The following is a 19,448-nucleotide window of genomic DNA, read 5'->3' on the forward strand; positions in this document are numbered from 1 at the left end:
TGCTTGTTGCGGCATAGCCGTGTTGATCCCCACGACCCGCGCAGAAAGAGAGATGGCACAGCTCAAGAGACAGTACGAAAGCTTAAATAGATAGGATGGCAGCCGCCCATCTTTGGAGGAGGTGTAGTTCTCACAGCTTACAGAACTTGCCCTCACGCCCCAGACTGGCTGGTATTGGTCGTCTTGCTTGTCAAGCGATGGTGACAGGTGTGGTGTTGCTGACAGTGCGTGCTTGCCTTGTTGTTGCTGCCGGAAATGCCCTGGCCCAGCGACAAGGGTTCACGGAAAGGATTCCTCAGCTGAGAGAGGAAGGTGCGAGCGACAAGTCCGTGCGTATTTCAAGCAGGAGGAACGATATTCCATCGACCACACCCGCCTGCGAACATGATTCCGTCTCATCACGATCTGTCATCTGCGGCGTCAAACCCCATCACACAGGATAAAGTCCTGGATCGTCGCCGATCTTCAGCACAACCCGGCCAGCGATATCGCCGCTCTCCAGCTCTTCATACACCGCAGGCAGATCTCGAAAAGGCCTCACGTACACCTTGGGCTTCACTAACCCGTCACGCACCAATTGCACAGCCTCTAAACTCTCTGCCAGACTTCCGACCAGATTGCCCTTGATGTTCAGCCCTTTGATCACAATCTCGGCCACTGATGTCAGAATCTGTCCGCCGCCTGGAGGTATTCCGATCAGACACATCGTGCCGCGAGTACGAAGCATGGAAGCCGCCTGTGCAAAGGCTGTGGATGAGCCTGCTGCGACTATAACAGCGTGAGCATCACCAGGGATAAGGCGTCTGATCTCTGCTACGATGTCAGGGACTTCTTTGAACTGCTCAGGGTCAGTTGTGGTTAAGCAGGAACGTGGCAGCAGAGCTCACGTCGACGAATTGGACACCGAACGAGGCTACAAGCTCTTGCTTTGCCTTCCCTGTATCGACGCCTATGACCCTCGCCCCGCGAGTGCGGCTATACTGCACTGGATACTTCTCTTAGCAACAAAACTAGCATCGTGGTAGCATACCCACCAGCATATTGGCCAAGGCCGCCTCCTGTGCCTAGCACGACAACTGTTCTGGACTCATCAGCGGCACGATCTCAGGCGAGTGGGGATCTACTCACTCTCCAGGACTTATCTCCGCATTCTTAACAGCTTTGTACGCCGTAAGACCTGCACAAAGCGTCGGCGCCGTCACCACAGGGTCCGCTTCCGATGGCAAGATCGTCAGATAGCCCGCATCCAGACACACGTATTGCTGGAAAGCACCGTCCTCATGATGAAGATGATTCGTAGGCTTCAAGTCTCCTACGCCTTGGCAATACTGCTCCGTGCCAGCAAGACAGTAAGTACATCTGCGACAAATCCTGCTGGAGAAGCGGATCCCAACCAGCGCTCCAAGATGGATCGATGGATCGCGATCTGCGATGCCTGGGCCCAAAGCGACTAGTCGGCCTACACCTTCGTGGCCACCAATGCGAGGCAGCTTGATTGCTGTGATGGGTTTGCCGACTGCGCCGGCCGCTGTGCCACGGGCTGTCTGTCCAGATTGAAGAGTGTTAGCTGCGCCTGGTCCATGCAGAATATGCTAAGCCTGAGATATTGCGCTATGATAACCTGTGCCGGTCACACTTACGTGCATGTCTGCCGAACCAAGTCAGCTCTAACACTTCTCTCTGCATCATCTGACGCCATACCACTCTGACAGACACCAGTGTACAGGACCTTGGCCAGCACTTCATCGCGTCCGGGCAACTGCACAGGATAGTCTTCAACAAACTCAACAGGCCCGCCAAGCTTTCTAACAAGCGCCACGGTCTGCTTCTCTGGTATACTGATGGAAGTCATGTTGCACCTCTGAGTCTTGGCTTAGCTGCTTTCCTGACTGTAAGTGAAGGTACAGATCACACCGGAGTGGCGAAGGGGGATCTGGTCGCTTTTAATCGTGCAGGTGACTCCTCTCATGTGCTACGTTACACGGCATGAACTAGCCGTCCGCTTGATTTGACGCGCGTATGCTGGCAGAGGCAAGAGCATTCGCATTCCTTCGTATTGAAGTCCAAATTAGCAAAGACCAGTATGTCACTGTGCGCTCTCTGGAGGGAGATGCCGCCCCAGCTCGGCGAGGTCTATCTGGGTCGCACACTCCCATTCATCTTGTCGACGCGTCTTCGGGACTGGACTGGCGGTAGCACTCATGCTCTCCCAGGGGCTTGGATCTGCAGGAATCTGAGGACTGGAGGAAGGTCGTGGATCACTTTGATCTCCCGCCAGCGGCTTTGGAGGCGTGCTAGGCATATTGTCCCGCCACTCCTCAACTATTGGATTCGACCCTTTAGGATTCCCTGCCGCACCTATGCTGACCCCCGAGGCACCATCGTCCGTCAAATCGGGAAACATGATGTCTTGGTCAGGAAGTGGACTCAAGCGCCACAATCGTGCTTGGTCTAGCGTGCGTAGATACACCTCTTCCGCCTCTCGCACTTCTTTGGACAGGGTCATGGAGTGGCGAAGATGGTTGACATCAAATTGGTTCCTGGTCCATGTCTTCTGCCAGCCGGGCAGGCCGGAGTCGATTCCATCAAAATGAGCTTGGAGGGCTTGCCGGTGACCGGTGTGATGAGTCCGCAGGCGCTCGTGCGCAAGTTGGAGATGTTGCTGTGCCATTTCTCTGCCGGTGCGTACCGCTGTCTTGACTGCCTACGAGCTGTTAGGAAAGTCAGTAACCAGAAAGGGTCGGTCGAACTTACTTCATGCTCGTCCTGGGCGTGCTCAGATCGATCATCACTCTGGGAATTTTCTTGTGTCTGTCCTTCATCCTGCTGGTCCTCGAAAACCTTCTGCCTGATCTCTGTAGTGTTGATCACGCTTCCAGTCGATCGATCGTGCTGTGATGGACCATTTGCTTCCGTTTCTGGCCCCAAGTGGAGTTTTCTCTCGATAGTTCAGAAACGTATGTAGTCATAGTGTGAAAGAATCGTTCTTCAAATTATGAGTTTATCCTTCGTAACCTCAACAAAGATGGACAATTGACGGCCGACGTGTGAGAGGCGAAAATGTCGTGATCAGATCACACTAAGACCTGAGGCAGTCATCCTTTCATCGATTCTACATGTAGCGACTGGTTCTAACGATCACTCTGGGAGCATGATCTCGAAGGCACGCCTGCATTGGCCTTCTTGATAAGCATTCGAGTTTCCGGAGTGGCTGCCGCGCTCATACTCTCCCAAGGCTGCGGCTCCGGCCTGATTTGTGGACTAGAGGATGGCTGCCGGTCGATCTGACCTTCCGACAGTGGTTGTGGAGGAGAGCTGGGTAGGCCCTCACAGAATACCTTCACCTTCGGGTGAGTCCCATCGTTTCCTGCTGCGTTTCTGCTCATATTAGAGGCACCATCATCTGTCAGATCCGGGAATGTATTTTCTTGGTCTGGCAGTGGGCTCAGCCGTAAGTCCCTTGCCCGCTCTAGTGTACGTTGATATGTTTTCTCAGCTTTGCGGATGTTGCTGGTGATGACCATACCTCGGAGCAGATGATTGAGGTCGAAATCTTCCCTGCTCCAGGTAAATAACCACCCAGGAATCTTAGGATCGGTCCCTTGCAGATGATGTAGTAAGGCAAGACTGTAATCTTGTCGATGAGACTGCAGCTGTTCGACGAAAAACTCGAGTTCCTGTTGTGCCCTGAGCCTCTCATTTCGTGCAGATTCCCTGGCGGCCTAGAATGTGTCAATAATTGTCATAGAACGTAGCATAGGGACTCTCCAACTTATATCTTCCTCGTCCTGAGCATCGGTTCCGTGTCTACCTTCTTCGTTTTGCTAGTCACTACCCGCCACGTCTTGATCTGGCTCGAACAACAGCTGGTCAATTTTATCTATGTCGGCCACTGTCTGAAGATGATCGACCAGCCCATGCTTCTCCAAGTGCTCCGTGGAAATCCTGATGACCTCCATCGCGTAATTTGCCGAGAGATCATTAGCCTTGACAATGAGACTTTCTACCTCAGCCTTTCGTCCCTCAAGATCGTTGAGCGCCCGTCCAGCGTCGTTCTACACGTCATCAGTCCCGGGCCAACATGTGTTACCACACAGACCTAACTCACCACAGCTTCTTCCAGCTGCGCTAATGAGTGCACGTTGTATCTGCCAGCAATTTGATCAGCCTGTTGTTTCGCATCGACGCTTTTGATGCGTAACCCAAGCTCCTCCACGAGAAGATCACAGCGTGCATTCAGGCCTTCGTTGATAATTTGTTGCTGCGTGGACAGTCCCTGTGCGTGGACAGCGGCTGCGATCGCTCTGATCGCAGCTTTCGAGCAAAGTACATGCTCAACACGATTCCTTGCCTGTCCTCTCCTCAGAGGAAGCCGCCTCGGCACGGTATGTTGATCTTGGCTGATCTGACACTGAACGGCTGGCCGTGGTTGTAGAACTCGTCTAAAGGTGTTATCGAATCTGTTAAGCTTCTGCCAGAAAGGCTTGTTGAACAGGTGGCTGAGCCAACGGCACAATCTAGGGCTCTTGCTAGGGTGAGATACCTGCCAGTGAGATGCGACTTTGTAAACTCGTGCCATATTCTGGCAATCTCGAAAGCCCTTTCTTCTTGTACAGACCGTATCTATAGATAATAGTTTCCGTCGGAGCGCTGAGGGCGTGGGGAATTCGAGCTCGATGCCTGAGTCTTTCATGTTGAAGCCAGGTACGATGGCCTTTGTTGGACGCACATGGAACTCCGCTTTGCCATATTGGTCCTTTGTCAAGTTGAGTGTGTGCGTCCGGATATCAATTACCGCACAGCGGTTCTGGCCGGTGCACGTGATCCTGACCCGCGAACAATACTGTCATTCACTTGCCCTTGGACCCTGAGCATGTGTCTGTCGGAAATTCCTGACGTCAAGGCAGTGAGCTGAACAGCCTTCTGCATGTTGTAACCTCTTCCTCAATACACATGAGCCTTTCTCAATCGCATTCCGTCCCACGCTCTTGATGGTAAGCAAGATGCAAGGCTCGAAATATTCGCCACGAGCGGATCCCCCTCGCAGTCTCTACTACAACGCGACGGGTTCAGGAGATCAGCCACGGAAGCGAAAGGCATCAGGTGCTCTCGACGCAGATTATGATCGGGAGCGACATCGATCAAGACGAGTACAGCCCCCGATTATGTGGTGTACCCTCGAGACTGCTGCTGAAACAAGCAGGATTCGGGCGATAGGTCGCCGCCTCCAAGTCGACTACAAGGAGCAAGATTGCCTCAGATGGCACCTCCAAAGCGGCGCGCAAACATTTCCACTAGGTCTTCATTTGCTACCACCGTGCAAGCAAGTCGCCCATCAGTTCAAGCCAGAAACACACCTGCATCACCATCTCCATTCAGCAGCTCGATGAAGAAAGATGGCGAAGACATCCGTTTACTCATAAGCCCACTTCCATCAAACACAATGAACCTTGCAATGAGCCGGCCAGAGTTCACCGTCAACCAGGCAAGCGTGGCGGAGAGGCACAGCCACTTCTGCGGCAAGTCGCGGTTAAAGGAAAATGGAGACCTGCAACGTTCGAACAACGAGAATGAAGTGCAGTACATCGAGGGCGACATCATCGAGGCCAACTTCGTTGTGATCCTTCAAGACGGTGCAACTGCTCCGCCTGGGCACCCAGCTCGCGCGGACAGTGCTCGCGAGTCTGTCTTCACTGGCGCGCATCAAGGCATCATTTGGGCCAAAGGCAAGAATGTCGCCGAAAAGGACGTGTTCGATGTGTTTCTGTGCGGTACCAGTCACGGAAACGCATACGAATATGCAATCAAGACCGCTAAGGAGGATCCCAATCCCGTCGCACTTATATGGCGATACAAACACACACGGCGTTCAACACTTCCTCAAAGTCATCTTCGTCCACCCGATCAAGGCTTGGCCAAGCGTGAAAGGCACCGTCGTCGACCTTCGTCGCACTGTGCCCATCAGGACGATCGCTGCCATGCGACGGGTCGCATACGTGCCCGAGTCTGAGAAGTTCAAAGTCTCTCAAATGTCGTCTGCACAACACAAGAACAAGGTGACCAAGTGGAACGCGAGTCAGGGCCAGAGAGAACCATCCAATACTTCGGACATCTCACAAGCAGCCGATGCCGTTGCTGGCGCGCATGACTCAGATGACAGATCAACTTCCGTGGGCACTGAGCTGATGGCCGCTGATCACATCAAGTCAGAGACTGATCTTCGGGATTGGCTTAAGCGCGCTCTTGAGACAGGTATTCCGCTACCCGACATTGACCGCGTGCTGACCAAACACATGACCAACCCTTCGTCAACATCCTCCAGCACCTTGTTAACCTCGCCGACATCGTCCGCGATGATGACCGGCAAAGAGGACTCCGACACCTCGGACATCGCCGCGAAGCAGTCGCCGTCGCCTTCCGTCAAGATCGGGAGCAAGCAGCCGAATCCTTTGCTGCACGACGGGACCAGTCTGCAAGAGTTGCTGCAAGGTGCCGTTCAGGACGCCTCGGGGATCAAGGATGGCAAACTGAGACTCCCCACCGTCATCAGAGACCAGCTCATGCACGAACAGAAGGCCGGTACTTTGGGATCCCTCGTCACCAAGACAGGCGGCTTCGGGTTCGCGGAATCGAACAGCAACACAGGACACATGATCAGTCCAGCGATCAAGGCACCACTCGATCACCATAGTGGAAATGTGCAGCAAGCGCAGCGATTTTCGATCGCTGCCAGCAATGGCGGTGAGAGCAAGCAGAAGAGCAAGCAGAAACCCAAGCCAGACCAGACTCTGGGCCCACGGAAGCAATTTGCCAAGGCAGCTAAGGAGAGACGGGTATGAAGACGCCTGGAATTTGAGTTTGCGGCGCCCATGATGTTGTTCGGAGATGATTGTCGGCGAAGGAAGGAACCCAGCAAGAGAGGCTGTTGGCGGTCTCTTGTGGGCAAGTCTACGATATTGTTTATCGGCATGCAAGCACTGCATCTCTCTGTAGCCCGTATCTGCTGGCGTTTACATTAGCGTATCACAAGAAAGAGCTGCCTGTAAGCGCTTGAGCTTCAACACTTCCTCCTAAATCAGACGGACCGCGTCGACAAGCTTCTTCGCGTCGCTCTCATCGGTCTAAAATGCCATCCACGCCGTGCCCCAACCTCACGGACTAACAGCAAACACCTCAATCGAAACATCACAACTAAGCCCATCATAAAGACTCGACGCCACATTCCACGCATCGCCACACGCGAAATTCCGATTCCCATCATTGATAGGAGCGACCGTACCCGTTATACTACAGGTCAATGGACAAGTACCATCGGCAGCTCGAGTAGGCACGCGGTGTGGACAGGTATCCGGAGATAGCTGGAGCAAAAAGCTGTCGCAGCATCCTGCTGCTTTAGTTTGGTGACAACGTTCTTGACAGCCGGACACAAGGGGATGGCTGCACGGTCTTGCAGGTCATCAGCGAAAGGCGTTGCCAGAACGATCGGTAACATTGAGAGAAAAATCTTGGACTGCATCGTTGCGGAATAGCAAGATGGATGAAGGTGTTCGATAGCTCGTGGTTAGTGGAGAAGCCGCGAACAGACCGTGATATATGTATTCTGTCGAATAGACTGAGCCGTAGCGGGATCGTTTCAGCTAGCCACGAGGCAACGAAGGGCAACAGAGATGTGTAGCGCGAGTGTTTTGTAGCATCGAATAGCTAGACTTCAACACTGCGCGGCACGCATTCGGGTGCAGGATGCTTTAGCTCAACCTACTTCTGCCGCTTTCGAAGATCTCGACCTGGCTTGGCGTCAGCCACATCCTGAAAAGAACGCTGGCACCAGCTGGCTGTGGAAGTTCTGACATGTGGCAGCACTTGTCCGGTGGCATTAGTGTCGAACGTGGCGTTTGCGCTGATCACCCCGGAAGTGGCCCGTGCTTAGCAGCAAGAAGGATCAGGACCATGAGGCAAGATGTGATATATGCAATTGTGGTCATCGTGTCGGTATAAAGCTGTGAGGGATACGTACTTCGACGAGCGTAAGTGCTGTTACTAGGCCACCAGTAATGGTCGTCATGACATGTCGTGCGTCGCGCCAGCGAAATCTGCTTCTCCGACGCCAGAAATTTTAGTAGTATCTGGCCTTGGCAATGTTGAGGGCCGACTTTGCGGTTACGTACTTCCTGATCGCTCCTTTGCGCGTTTCTCGCAGTTGCTGTCATGGTTAAGATGGTCCTGAGAAGCAGAGCATGTGATGAATATGTCGGACATTTGGGGTATGGATATGTCTAGTACTTTCCCTGATGCGCACCATGTCCATGCTGACCCATCTGAGTGGTGTGCATGGTTAGTGCACCGTCATCGCAGCCCACAAATGACCTTCATGCATCCATCATTGATACCCAGGTAGTAAGACTGTCGTCATCAGTAGAAGGACGTCGTATCGCGAACTAGAGAGTCAGTGGAGCAGCCACGGCACCGAAAGAGCTGTCGCCATTCATGCCAGCATCCTCGGGCTTCATCGTTCCATTTAGCAGAGGGCAGAGCCTTTATTCAACCATGTTAGCTAATGCTCGCGCAAAGAAACATCAAAGAAAGAACGACACGAAACCCCCTCATGCACTTCCATGAGTCCATCACAAAATGAACTCAGAATAGGCCTGTGCGGTGAAAGAAGTGGTTGCTCTTCCACCATCGGCGTCAGTAGACTCTGTGCGCTTCGCATCAGTCTTGCGCCCGTGGGAGCCACCATCTTTCAATGTGTTCCTATGTGAGCAATACTTGCAGGTGAAGGTGGATACTGACTTGCGGTTGGTCTTGATGTGCCCGACTTGCCCACAGTTGGCACACTTGCGGGCAGTGCCGTCCTTCGTGCGACCTTTGCCCTTCTGCGGTGTACCGTCTACATTGCCGTTGATGGCAGATGCTGGTCCATCTGCGTCAGATGGGCCCGGCGAAGCGGCGGCAGAGGGTGAGGCGCCGTCGGCCGTCTTGCCTTTCTTGAGTCGCTCTCGAGCCTCGCGTCGGTCGGCGTTGCGCTTGATGCGAGCAAGCTCCTTCTCGATTTTCTCTTTCGCGAATCGGTCTTTCTCGGCGTCGCCTGTCGGGACGTAGGACTTGAGGCTTTCGAGCATGTCAGTAGGTTCCTCTGCTTGGCCACGCTTACGACGAGCGGCATACTTAGCATTTGCCGCAAATTCCTTCTCCATCCGTTGCTTCATATATTGCTTGATGACTTTGGGGTTGGTGATTACGTGCTCTTCATCCGGGCGGTCGTTACCAGCGGCATCGCGACCTCCAGAGCGCCTGATTACAAGAGTCTTGTCCCCACGAGCCGCACTGTGGCCGCTGAACTGGCTCATGTCGTCGTCATGACGTGAAGGGCCTCCTGGCGTGCCCGCATAAGATCTTGGAGTTTCAGCCCGAGCGGAGGGGAAGTCGGCCTCGGTGTCAAGCTCGCCGTCCATTTCATCATCCGAATGCTCCCTCTGCTCTGACAAGTTGCTCTTCTGGGCGTCCCAGATGCGGCGAATGGAGTCATCGTACGCCTTCTGCTGCTTCGCGACATTGTATGAATGACCTCCATTTTGACTGCGCTTGTGAGCATCGAGCTTGTCGTTGATGCTTTCGCCTGCAGCTTTGAAGCCACCTTTCATGGAAGTCTTGACGAAGCTGAAAGCGAGCCCTCGACCACTGGGATCACCTTCGCCATGTATCATAAGCATGGCTTTACCTTGTGTAGCGTTCAAGAAGTTTTTGGTGGCACGCCACGGTGCAAGCTGCTGCTCAAGGCCAGTGGTTTCTTCTGCGTCCTTTTCATCGTCGGCATCTTTGGTCTCACTGATGCCAAGATCTGACAAGTGCTGAACACCGACCTGCATAGAATCCAGGAGGCAGACATCTTCCGGACGGATCCAACCGCGAAGCGTCTCTGCATCTGGTACCTGTTGACCCGGCATTGGCACCCACACTCCATTGCTGCCCTCGCCTCGGTTAGAGGTTCGTTCATACTTCATGAATTCGCGCATCTTGCTGCGAGTCTGTGGCATATCATGACCTGGGAGATGTGGCATGAGAGTGGCGTTGTCGAGGACCTTATCCTTGCGATGTATGCTCTTTTCGAAGATACGATAAGCAAGTGCCTTCAGGCGCTTCTTGGCGGCGTCAGTGACCTTGCGAGAGTGCTGGCCAGGGACCTCGGCCAGCGGGAACTGCTGGCCAACGACATGCAGGTTCTCGACGTTGCGCAGGTAGAGTCGATCGTAAGTTTCGTGAGTGCTGCTGACTCCAATGATGAAGTCGGAAGTCTTGCCTTGGTGTTGGAATACTGGCGCACGGAACAGTCCGTTCTGCACTGTAGGCACGGTCTCGCCCTTGTCCACATGGCCAAAGTTCGCAAAGGGGCTCTTGTCCTGAGTCAGAAGTACTTGAGTCTCTCCAATTGGCTCCTTCGGCCGCTCTTGGTCATCTGCGTCCCTCTTGCGGTAATAGTTTATAAGGCGATTGCCCATGCCGAAGTTGGATAGCATCATGGGCGCTTCCTCGGAATACTCGAGCAGCAGCATTGATGCGTTATCACCAAGAGATAGATCTTCTGCCTTTGCGAAGACTTCCTTGGCCTCACGGCCCTTGATAGCCTTTCTCTTGATGTGCTTCGGCTTAGAAAATTTAAGCTCCTTGAAGATGTCCTTCTGCCGAAGTTCGAGAGAAGGCCGGTGGAAAGCACGCTTTTCTTTGTCAAGGCTGACCTTATAGAATGGGTACTGTAGCTTGATGGCAGGGTTGCTGTGCTCGACCGCCATACTCCCGAGTGTGCTGCGGACCTTGTGTTGGTGATTCTCTTTGAGGAGGTCATATGCCAAGTCATTGCTGATGTTGTAGCGCTTGGCAATGTCACGACTGAGCGCAGCATCACGTCTGTCGCCGGGCATGCGCTTGATCCTCTTCTTGATGCGAGGCGCATGCTCGTCAATCAGAAGATTCGGATCGTTGAGGTCCAGCGCAACGGACTTAGCAAGCTTAGCTGCGGCGCGCTCGGGTTCCTCGAAAGAGAGGTAATGCTCTTCCCAGGGCGCAGCCATAGCAGTGTTGAAGCCACCGGTACGGCGCTTCTTGGCTGGGCGCAAACCCTCCTCCGCATCCCAGTCACCATCTGAGCTACGACCATCGAGCACGAGGTTGTCGCCGACAGAAGCGGAGTCAATACTTGGCAAGTCCCAATCTTGACAGATCAGCGCCAAATCTTGCATAGTGACGTTGCCAATGCGTTCGTTGACGTCGAAGTCGCTCGAGGCGAGATCGTCGTCACTATCGTCCTTTGCGGAAGTTGCCTGCCCTAGATGGACGATGCTGTTGTTGAAGGTGCTGTCCTGGCCAGCCTTGTTGCCTGCTGCCATACTTCTGAAGCTGCGCTCTTGATCTTGAAGCAAATCCAGTGATAGCTTCGTCGGGTTCACTGGCTTCGGCGGCTTCAGCGGGGCTTTACCCTTGTACTGCACATTACGCGGTGGGAACAAGTCAATGAAGCGAGGCGCCTGATGCTTGTCGTAACTGGGGTAGAGCTTGTGGAAGCTGTCCTGGTCGAGATCTATGGTGTCCGTGTCAACAGTTTCTCCATCCAGCTTGCGCTTGGCCAGGTTGAACAGTCGCTTCTGCATAAGTTCTTCAGGATCCATGTTCTCCTCATCTTCGCCATCCTCCTCTATACTCGTAGGCGACATAGCGGACAAGCGTTGATCGTGGAGCGGAGGTGGACTAAGGGATGACTGCGACATCCGCGGTAGCGCCATGCGTGTCAACGGAAGCGATGGAGCAGCGAATGATGGCAGCGCCAGAGCTGACTTACTGGGCAGCGCGAGTCCTGGCCGCTGAGGTACTTGTGAGAAGCCATTAGTGGGCTGTGGATGGCGCTCGAGTTCTGGCGAGGACGAGGTACGTTCGCCGAAGAGGTCTTTAGCATCCTCGCCGTAATCATACCCGTCGTCAGAGGACTCCTTGACGTCGCTGTAGCCATTCATGTGCGACACCTCCGGCAAACCACCCATGCCGCCCGGCACGGCATCGAAGGCGCTGTCAATAGCATCATCACCTCCCACAGCATGTGTCGCCTCCTCTTCTTCCGGTAGATCGTCGTCGCTGATATCCTCAAAGTCCACCGCATCGTCGGCCTTGTCGCCCTGGTCTATCACGTAGTTGTCGCCCAGACCCGCCATGCCTGCCATCCCGCCTTCCTGCTGCATCGCCCAGCGCAGGCCTGCCTCCGTGTCCTCCATCATCTCGTCCTCGGTTGCGTGCGGCATCGCGCTGGTGGTGGTGGTGTCGTGCGTGATGCGTGCGCAGAGTGGTCGAAGGTGAGTGTGAGTGTGTGGTGGCAGCGGTGGTGATTTCCGGGTGCCTTCGCGGCTTTATGGAAGGTCGCGGTGGTGAAGATGGCTCATTTTTTGCGCGCAAAGTCGCGGGGCCTGGCGCCTACTTATAGTCTGCGGTGAAGTTGGTGAATCGGCTTAGCGAGACCCTTGCATGTGCGCACACATTCCAAGGCTGCAGTTCTTCATGCATTCATTCATTGTTCGAAGTCGAGAGTCGAGTGGCGAAGGAGGCCACGACGGGAAGTCTAGCCGAGCTTACTAAGTTGTCAATCAATGCCTGAGGCACCACATCTTTCGTGAGAGCAGTTCATCAAGGATGCACGCACGATCGACTCGATACCACGTCTTGGAACTCATGTCCCCACTCTCGCGGCTTCCTGGCGCGTACATTGACATATGTGCCCCTGCAATCAAGCACGACTGCCCGCACCTCCCGCCTGGACGTGTCTGGAACATGGTGTCATATCTTTCCAACAGCAACCTACAACCGAGTGAGCCGAAACTATCAATGCACTACTTCTGACATCCAGGACTAACTCTAACCTTGTCTGCGCCGAACTCTACTGGCTGCATGTGCAGTAGGATTGCGAGTGCGTTATCTGTCACCGTCATCATCGGTATTGTTCGACAGATCTGCTCGTTCTGGCATCTTCCCGCATGCAGACACGACTCGGCCGACGAAGAGGCTTTGCATTGATATTGCAGGAAGCTGCGATAACGGGACGTGCATCAACTAATATGAAGGCTCGCAGCATCGATGAAGATAACGGTCTTGTCGTTTGCGATGTCCTGCTCGCCATGTGCTTGGCCGTGCGATCAACACGACTGTGTACTATCGCTCGTACTCATCAATGGTCCGCCCTCATTTCCGAGCACGGTGGCGCATGTTTGACGTGCGCCACATGCTGCATCCTGCTCATGTCTCATGTCTCCACCTGTGTCTTCAGCGGCTTAGCAGCAGCAACAAGTGGGGTAAAGTAACGTCGCGAGCCTTTACGAACCGGCACTCACGAGCACCTCGCACGTCTTGCCGGCGCATGCGCAAGCTGTTGCTCTATAGACCAGCGTCTCGACGCGATGTGTGTGGGCAGCGGTGCTAGCGGCAGTTTGAGCAAATGAAATTATCGTACCGCGCAGCGTAGTGTCGGCCACGCACACGAAACGCTCCGGCCGGTACAGGGTGGGCCTCGCATATCGGAATAAAAAGCTCTGTTAGCGCCACTGGCGCACTCAAAACATGGCACGCAAAGCGCAGGCTGCATGTGCTAGATTATTACCAATATACGACCACCGCATATGAGTTTCGTATAGGCGGAACACGAGCCAGCGCGGCACCCTTGCAAGCGTCACCACTTTGACCAATTCTTTGCGCCTTCTCGCAAGGAACGGCGAGCCAGCAAGCTGCTACCATTTCGGACAAGGCCAAGCTCGATCCATCTATCAGATCGCCGGTAGCGCGCAAAAGTCTAGGTCATAGTACCAGCAACATCACACCACGGTCCACGTCCACTACGTGCGCACCCGCTTTAGCCTGCGGTCCGACCCAGTCACCCAACGTCGAGGCTGCATAAGGAATGCTAGCAGGGCTTCGGGCCACTCAAATCGTCCTAGTTGTGTCTATTCGAGAAGTTCCAAATGACGCCGCTCTGAACTCTGATTCATCGCCTGCCTCCTGTACATCAAGAGCCCTGCAGCACGCTTGGATCACTGCCAATCCAGCTTATACTATCCGCCTATTTAGTACGTACGTGCGTGCCTCTGGCCCTCTGCACGCCGCCGAACTCTTGATTGCTCGCCGCTGTCGCTGCCCCGAGTGTAGGCAGCTTCTCGTTCCACCTTGCTTGGCGCATCCAATGAATACATGCAGTTAGGTATGTCGAATGCGTAGTGCGGGAACCTTGAGCAATTTTTCCTTTCCCGTTTCCCTCTCTTGTAGCTCGACGTCCTGCTCCAGCGGCCGCGCCTACCTCCCAGGCATTCGCGCTGACCTTGCCCAGCTAATCGACACCCCTCCATCGGCACGTACAGCACAATGACAGCCTTGCGATTGGTATAGTAGAGCGAGTTCAAGTCGCTGCTGGACTGATGCGGCAATCCCCGATCTTGGAGATGGAGAAGTCAGCAGACAGCGCGGAGCGGTCCCGCGCAGCTTCAATGACCCACGACGTAGCTATCAGAGAGTCGGCAGCGCCCATTCCCAGATCTGTCGATCGTTCAAGGCATCCGTCTGTCCCAGTCAATGGTCCCGATCGGCTGCACAACGATGTCTGGGCCAGCGCCATTTCCCGCCTGCAGGCACAGGTCTCGTACAACACTGGGATGCTCGAATCGCATCGTCGCCAGTTTACGGACATGGAGGCTGCCATCACCAGGCTTCACCAGGAGATGACCAGCATGGTAGTTGCAATCAATGACGTGCGAGCAGAGGTGCGGTCACGGCCTGCAGCCGCCGAGCCCTCCAGACATGATCCAGCAGACCTGGATGTCCTTGCTCTACAGCTTCAACGTCTCACCAACCGGGTCAATGAGATCGATGGACTGAACATGCAGATGGATCTCGTCAAGAACCGCATGCAGCGCCTGGAAGGAGGCGCCCTTGAAGTGGCACCGGTCCGTCGGTCGACGGCATCACAACACGAAGCGCACTACCACGAAGCTGTACCACCTCCTCCCACACAGCATGTACCGCATCATCCTCCACCAGTCCCTCACCCGCCCTTGCCCCCGATGCGCACAGCGTCTATTAACTCGCCTGAGGCCAATCGTCCTCCGCCTCACACCCTTGACCATCAAGTCTCGCACGGCTATCGACCTTCTTCCGAGTCAAGACCTTACCCGGGGGAGACTCCTGCAGGACCACCACCGTCTCAAGGTCCAGGTATTCGACCTGGAGAGTCCCTGCCTCCACCTTCTGCTCTCTCTGGTTGGCGGCCAGCAGACTCATTCCCACCGAGCGGCGCTGGTGCCAATGCTCCGGGATCGCGCCCTCATGCCATGGAGGCCGAAGCGGGCCGTGATGGCTCGAGTGGGTGGGCGGCTGTAAATGGCAACCCGGCCATCAAACGCCCACCGCAGGAGTCCAGGTCACCATTCGGTTCCCCTTCGATTGATGGCTCGAAGAGGCAGAGACTCGCGCCATTGATGCCGAACATGCCGAGAAGTAACTACAGCGACGAAAGCCATCCTCATTCACAGCCTCCATTTGCCCCGGCAGGGACTGGCAATCTGTCGGAGGCCTCGTTCGGTACCAGAAGTCGTGCTCCCTCTGATGGAGCCCAGTCCCTGGCCCAGCCCGAACACCCTACCCCTGCATCTCAGCTGCAACATAGCTTCCGCTTCATCACGTCAACATCGCAGCTAGATGGCTCAGATCCATGGCGTCAGAGCTCCGAGCGCGAGCCTCACCACACTCATCCACATGTACACGGCCACCATGGCCACAGTCACGGTCACGGCCATGGGCCTCCACATGGGCATGGCAGGGCCGGCAGAGGAGGACGGGGAGGTCGTGGGCGTGGTCGTGGGTCTAGAGGGGGGCGTGGGGGAGCAGGCGCGACACACCACGAACCGCAAGAGATGGGCATGACGCCCGAACCAGAATATGCTTCCGGCCGTGGATCACCTGCGAATGGAATTCCCGAACAACCCCATTCCTTTTCTCCAGATGCTGCAGCGAGAGGAGGCATTATGCGACGGGGAGACTCGCATATCGTGGCGCCTCCAGAGCGACAGCACGAGTTCCCGGCTACGCCCGTTCAGCAGCCACCAAGTCTCGATCCGTACGCGGCGCCGGCAGATGGTCCCCAAACCAGCTCGGGGAAGAAGACGAGGACGAAGCCGATACGCAATGCTGAGGGAATTCTGATTCGCAAAGATGGCAGGCCTGATATGCGCAGTGTCAGCTCAGCAAATAACTTGAGAAAAGTGCACGCGAAGAAAGAGGCCGAACGCGCAGAGATGGAAGGCACAGGTATGCACACAACCCTCACAAACAATATTGAACCCACTGACAATCTCACAGACGAAGGCGATGGCATAACTCGCTCCGGCACACCCACAAGCGCAGCCGCCGGCGAAAACGACAACGACGGCGACCACGACGACGAAGCATCCGAAGAACCATCAGATACGCAAGAACGCCACCGCCAACTCATGAACCAGCTCTACTCCAGCAACATCGGCGGTCCCGGGCGAGTAGCAGAGCAGTTCTTCCCACGCCATCACGAAGACGCACAGGCACAGACAGAGAGTGAGCGACAGAACAGAGAAGAAAGTACCCAGGGAGAAGACGTGGTAATGAAAGAGACGAACGTGGCGCAAGCCGAAGCACGAGGGGAACAGAGTGACGTTAAACGAGTCGATCACGGTTCTGTGGAACAGAATGGGGGAGGTGATGATAGAAAGGTAGTGAAGCAGCCTCCTGCGGCGGCGTAATGTCTGTTATTAGCTCGGGGGATGAGATGATTGGGCAGCCCTTTGTTGTACATAGCGCGAGATACCCGGTGGCAGCTCTGCTCTTGACATGATGAATGCTAATGTTTTGTCCGATTGAGAACATCGATATCTGCGCAAAGATGCAGCAGGGGTGTGATTGAAGTCATCACTTGACAGTGATGAAGCCGACACCGCGTCTGGCCAGCTCGCAGGCTCTTCTGAGCTTCTGCTCTTCGACATCTGTCCACTGCACACTGAGCTGATCCCACTTCTTCACTCTGTACTCCTCCTTAAACTTCTGCTGCAGCGCCTGCATCTCGGTGAGCTCTCGAGGATCGGCAGATCCACTGTAGACTACAAGCGCACTGCACGGCGGCAACGATTCGTACACATCGGTGATATGCTGAACAGTCTGCTTGACAATCTCCTCCAGCGACTTCTCAGCCGCATCTGTAGCAGTGGTCGAGCGCAGTGCCTCAGAGTCGACAAGTTTCGACTTATTCCACCAGCCACGATGAGCTTCCAGCTCGCGGAATCTGGCCCAGACAAAGTCGCAGCCTCCGGCAGGAATCTTCTTTCCATCCTCGGCACCAGTCAGCGCGCTCTTGATGCCAGTGACAACATCGGCATCGTGCTCGCATCCGATTGCGACCTTGGCCTGCGCTCCATATCCACGGGTTGGGTCACCCCAGTCAACGATCGCGCCCAATCTAGGCTCATCTTCGCCGCTGGGATTGATCTTGTCACGCTTGGGACGTGTTGATCGTGATAGCCTCTTGAAAACGCTCTCACCACTGGCACCAGGAGTGCCCCATGCCTTGCCCTTCTCGCACTTCTGCTTTACGAGATCCAGACATGCACGAGCGTCCTCGATGCTGTTGTGACCAGTCGAGCCATGGCCCTTCTGGATCTCACGGGACAAGTACTTCTGGGACAAGTATTTGAGAGAGGACTTGAGTGGCGGGCCACGAGGATGTGGGTACAACAGAGCCGTGTCGATGATGAATGGGTGCGCAATATGTAATGCGTTGAGATCGCTGACCAGAGAATGTCCGATCAAGATTGTCTGTGGTGTGAGAATGGTGCTCAGCTTTTGCTGTATGTCGTCGAGCGTGGTGGTAACATCCTCGAGCATGGCTTTTGTGATGCCAGAGTATGGTGTCAGATAGTCTGTGATGGGGTTCGCCGGCTTGACTAGTTCGTCAAGCACCACCTGCCCATCCCAATCGACCAGTGATACCCGGGTAAGGCTGAAGACCTGTGGTGTCACGCCGGCTGGTGAAGTGATGCACATCTCGCAGTCCATAGCCAGTACTTTACGTCCTGCTGTCACAGACCCTTGTTGAATGTCTTTCTCTGCAGCGTCACCTGAGGCGAGGCTTGGTATGTTTGTGGTGTCAAACCATCCATCGTCGGTCGTGGTTTTGGCTGATACCCTCCTGGCACTCTCGGCATCAGCGGACAGAGAATCAGCAAAGTGAGCTGGATGCATGGTATAGCCTTCTTCCAATAGTTCCTCGGTGGTAGCCAGCAATTCTGTGACTGGCGTTCGCTTATTTTGCCAGTTTTTGCCCTCTGTTGGCGGCTGTGGTCCTTTGGCCTTCTTCTCCTCCTTGGTTTTGAGTATCGGTGCTGTCAGCATAGCCGCCAAAGGTGAATGCATCTTGGCATACTTGTCGTCACCTGGAGCTTTGATTGGCCATATGTGCTCAAACATGTCAGCAAGCGGTCGCAAAGATTCAGGGACACTGTCGGATTTCAGCTTGACTGGATAATAGTCATCTGGTGACGCTCTGAGCCGACCGCTGTCGTCCTGTGCAGCCTGTTCGCCAGCAGCATTCTGCTTGGAGGGCTCATCTGAATCGATACTGCCTGTGTTTTGCTGTGCTTCAACAGCAGAAGGCGCCAGGTCGATCTTGCCGTCGAACATGCCGGCCTCCAGACCAGGGACCATTAGAGCAACAACTTTGCGCACGTTGGCATGGTGACGGACAGAGCACCATTGCGGTGCAGTGCCATCGGCGAGCAAGTACAATATCAGATTCTGCAAATCACTGATTTTCACAAAGCTTTGCAGGCGAGAGTGCGGCGAATGCGAGATGGATGGGTAGTTGCCATCTTTCTTGGGCAGCTTCTTGCGCTTCTTGTTGCGATTGCTCTCGACTGTCTGCCATTCACCGCCAGAGTCTGCGCCGTCCGTCGCGCCATTGGTCCCATTTGCGCGGTCGTGGCCCGGAGTGGTTGAGTCCTGCGATGTGCCATCGGGATCTCGCAGCATCGACAAGGTCTCGGCAACACCCATACGGTTGTCGGCCTCATACTGGTCGCGAGAACGCTTGCCGCCCCCCATATTTGCGTCGAGCGGTCGAGGTGAAGTTGGTCGCGGAACCGCAACAAATTTGTGGCGTCTGATCTTGAAGCAAGGGAAGCGCGAAAATGCAAGGATCATCGGCTCGGAACGTAGCCGCCTTTCCTCCCGAGAAGATCAAGCCCTCTTTACGTTTTGTGGCAGGCACATCCACAGTTGTAACACATTGAGATATCGAATTGCTAACGGCGCATGATGGCGATGCATCTGACTGAGCCTTGATGGTCGATTGGTTACAGTGGTCCGCCTTCTCCACGATGGACAGGCTTGCATCACCCAACCTTGATCCTTTG

General features: G+C 54.8%; 6 protein-coding genes across 6 annotated transcripts; 2 read left to right on the top strand and 4 right to left on the bottom strand.

The window, feature by feature from the left end:
- Window positions 1-430: 430 nt before the first annotated feature.
- CLAFUR5_02047 (Alcohol dehydrogenase 2) lies at window positions 431-1,852 on the bottom strand (the record flags this gene model as incomplete). The annotated part of the gene is made up of 6 exons (XM_047901195.1): window positions 431-838; window positions 888-985; window positions 1,035-1,081; window positions 1,129-1,544; window positions 1,641-1,648; window positions 1,702-1,852. 6 exons carry the CDS (start codon window positions 1,850-1,852, stop codon window positions 431-433), a joined length of 1,128 nt encoding a protein of 375 aa, XP_047756767.1.
- A 234-nt stretch (window positions 1,853-2,086) lies between these two features.
- CLAFUR5_02048 (uncharacterized protein) lies at window positions 2,087-4,579 on the bottom strand (the record flags this gene model as incomplete). The annotated part of the gene is made up of 5 exons (XM_047901196.1): window positions 2,087-2,704; window positions 2,755-2,855; window positions 3,227-3,722; window positions 3,843-4,055; window positions 4,109-4,579. The coding sequence occupies 5 exons, from the start codon at window positions 4,577-4,579 to the stop codon at window positions 2,087-2,089; spliced, it is 1,899 nt and encodes a 632-aa protein (XP_047756762.1).
- An 864-nt stretch (window positions 4,580-5,443) lies between these two features.
- On the top strand, window positions 5,444-6,839 carry CLAFUR5_20136 (uncharacterized protein; the record flags this gene model as incomplete). Its single annotated transcript, XM_059462973.1, has 2 exons — window positions 5,444-5,751; window positions 5,810-6,839. The coding sequence occupies 2 exons, from the start codon at window positions 5,444-5,446 to the stop codon at window positions 6,837-6,839; spliced, it is 1,338 nt and encodes a 445-aa protein (XP_059318878.1).
- Window positions 6,840-8,435: 1,596 nt separating this feature from the next.
- CLAFUR5_02049 (Putative transcription initiation factor TFIID subunit) lies at window positions 8,436-12,284 on the bottom strand (the record flags this gene model as incomplete). The annotated part of the gene is made up of 3 exons (XM_047901197.1): window positions 8,436-8,532; window positions 8,791-9,108; window positions 9,166-12,284. 3 exons carry the CDS (start codon window positions 12,282-12,284, stop codon window positions 8,436-8,438), a joined length of 3,534 nt encoding a protein of 1,177 aa, XP_047756763.1.
- A 2,154-nt stretch (window positions 12,285-14,438) lies between these two features.
- On the top strand, window positions 14,439-16,787 carry CLAFUR5_02050 (uncharacterized protein; the record flags this gene model as incomplete). Its single annotated transcript, XM_047901198.1, has 2 exons — window positions 14,439-16,323; window positions 16,375-16,787. The coding sequence occupies 2 exons, from the start codon at window positions 14,439-14,441 to the stop codon at window positions 16,785-16,787; spliced, it is 2,298 nt and encodes a 765-aa protein (XP_047755560.1).
- Window positions 16,788-16,953: 166 nt separating this feature from the next.
- CLAFUR5_02051 (uncharacterized protein) lies at window positions 16,954-19,137 on the bottom strand (the record flags this gene model as incomplete). The annotated part of the gene is made up of 1 exon (XM_047901199.1): window positions 16,954-19,137. The coding sequence occupies one exon, from the start codon at window positions 19,135-19,137 to the stop codon at window positions 16,954-16,956; it is 2,184 nt and encodes a 727-aa protein (XP_047755559.1).
- Between the last annotated feature and the right edge of the window lie 311 nt (window positions 19,138-19,448).

Source organism: Fulvia fulva, chromosome 1 (genome assembly GCF_020509005.1).
Source record: "Fulvia fulva chromosome 1, complete sequence".
Lineage (NCBI taxonomy): Eukaryota > Fungi > Ascomycota > Dothideomycetes > Mycosphaerellales > Mycosphaerellaceae > Fulvia > Fulvia fulva.